The sequence below is a fragment of the Buceros rhinoceros genome, unplaced genomic scaffold (genome assembly GCF_000710305.1).
Source record: "Buceros rhinoceros silvestris isolate BGI_N320 unplaced genomic scaffold, ASM71030v1 scaffold18056, whole genome shotgun sequence".
NCBI classification, from domain to species: domain Eukaryota; kingdom Metazoa; phylum Chordata; class Aves; order Bucerotiformes; family Bucerotidae; genus Buceros; species Buceros rhinoceros.
In genome coordinates, this window is record NW_010419484.1 from 6,861 (window position 1) to 8,453 (window position 1,593).

Sequence of the window (1,593 nt, forward strand, 5' to 3'; positions counted from 1 at the left end):
ACCGACCGCGGGGCGAGGGACGGGGAGGGAAAGCCGGCGCCAGCCCCCAGGCGCGGCATCCTCAAGAAGCCCCCCTTGGCCCAGAAGCCCGGCCACGGGGAGGTAGGAGCGCCGGGGCGGGGGGTCGATGTACGTGGCGGGGGGTTTTCACGGCACGAGTGACTGGCGTTTTGCTTCAACCCCCTTCTCGTTTCAGCCCGAGCGAGACGCCAGCTCGTGCCCACCTCACAGGGCGAACTTCTAGCAGGAGCTGGTTTCCCACCCAAGACGTTGCCTTCGCGCTGGTGTGCCTTCACACGCGGGGGGCTCCTCACCGCCCGGCCTGGAAAACTGGATGTTTTTTTAAAATATAGATTTTATTTTTATTTTTCTTCTCTCGAGTCCTGTCCGTAGAGCAGGGGGGCTCCTGCCGGCTCCCCGGGCAGCACGGGGTGCCCTCCTCCTCGTGGCCTGCCACCTGGCTCTCCTGGTTTAATTTAATTTGGGGTTCCTTTGGGTTAATTGTTTTTTTAAAAACTTTATCAGCACTAGAAGTTTTCAGTCAATGTAGCTCTCTACTGTACTGCTCAGACCCTTTCAAAGAACTGTGAACTGTTTTTAAAGTAGGAAACCGGGGCCTTTCTAGCAACCGTTTTTTAAACTCCCTTTTTTCCTTCTGAGGACTAACTGGACTTTGTTTCAGCGCGGGACCAGCCTCAGCTGCGAGGGAGACGTCAGCCTTAACTGGCACGAGGAGCCGGGCTTTCGGAAGGGAAAAAGCAGTTACTGGCACACACTGGCAATAAGAATATGACCATATGTTTTTTTCCTTTTCTATTTTTTATTACTACAGCAATGGCAAGGGATCAGTTGCGTTATGTTTTATATTTAAGATAATTAGCAGAATTAAATCTACCCCTGGCCTACGGGAACCAGGGGAGAGCGACGTCTGCAGCAATAAGGAATTACTGATGGGGAGAGACGGGAGCAGCAGAAAAATCCCGTCAGCTGTACCTTCCCTTGGAGCTACTGCCAGGATGTAGATGATTAAAGGAGCAATATTTAAAATACGTGCTGTGGTGCGCTGTCAGTTTTTAGAGGGAGGGGGCATGCTGCCCTCACATTGCCTCAACCATAACGGCGTGGTCACGGTGTGGGTGGGATACGGTGTGTGAGGGGTGGCTGTGTGGAGGGTGGGGGTGGGTGGTGATGAAGCTATTTATATAGAGGTGTGTGTGTGGATGCACAGACAGATGTATAGCTAGTTGGGAGGGGGATATATACATAGTCAGGTATGTACGGTCACACATATATCGCTGTGTATACTCACAGTGAAACACACACGCACGCACGCACACGCGTGCACACACACACACAGAGCTGTCAGTGCTTCAAGGGGGGGGCTTATATAAAAAAAAGCAGGGCGGGGAGACACAGTCTTTAGCAGGTCCTGTTGCAATAGGACAAGGGGCGATGGGTTTAAAAGATGGAGATTCAGACTACCCAGAAGGAAGAAATGTTTGACACCGAGGGTGGTGAGACCCTGTCCCAGGTTGCCCTGAGAGGTGGGAGAAGCCCCATTCCTGGAACCATTGCAGGTCAGGTTGGGCCTTG

At 52.7% G+C, this 1,593-nt stretch overlaps 1 protein-coding gene across 1 annotated transcript in view; it reads left to right on the plus strand.

Annotated features, from left to right (window-relative positions):
- The window catches only part of LOC104495903 (huntingtin-interacting protein 1-related protein-like), a gene marked incomplete at its 5' end in the record, with an annotated part of 7,101 nt that extends 6,857 nt beyond the window's left edge, over positions 1-244 (plus strand). The window contains one exon of the mRNA XM_010138949.1: positions 197-244. Coding sequence (XP_010137251.1) covers positions 197-244 — 48 coding nt within the window. The remainder of the gene's footprint in view (positions 1-196) is intronic.
- Between the last annotated feature and the right edge of the window lie 1,349 nt (positions 245-1,593).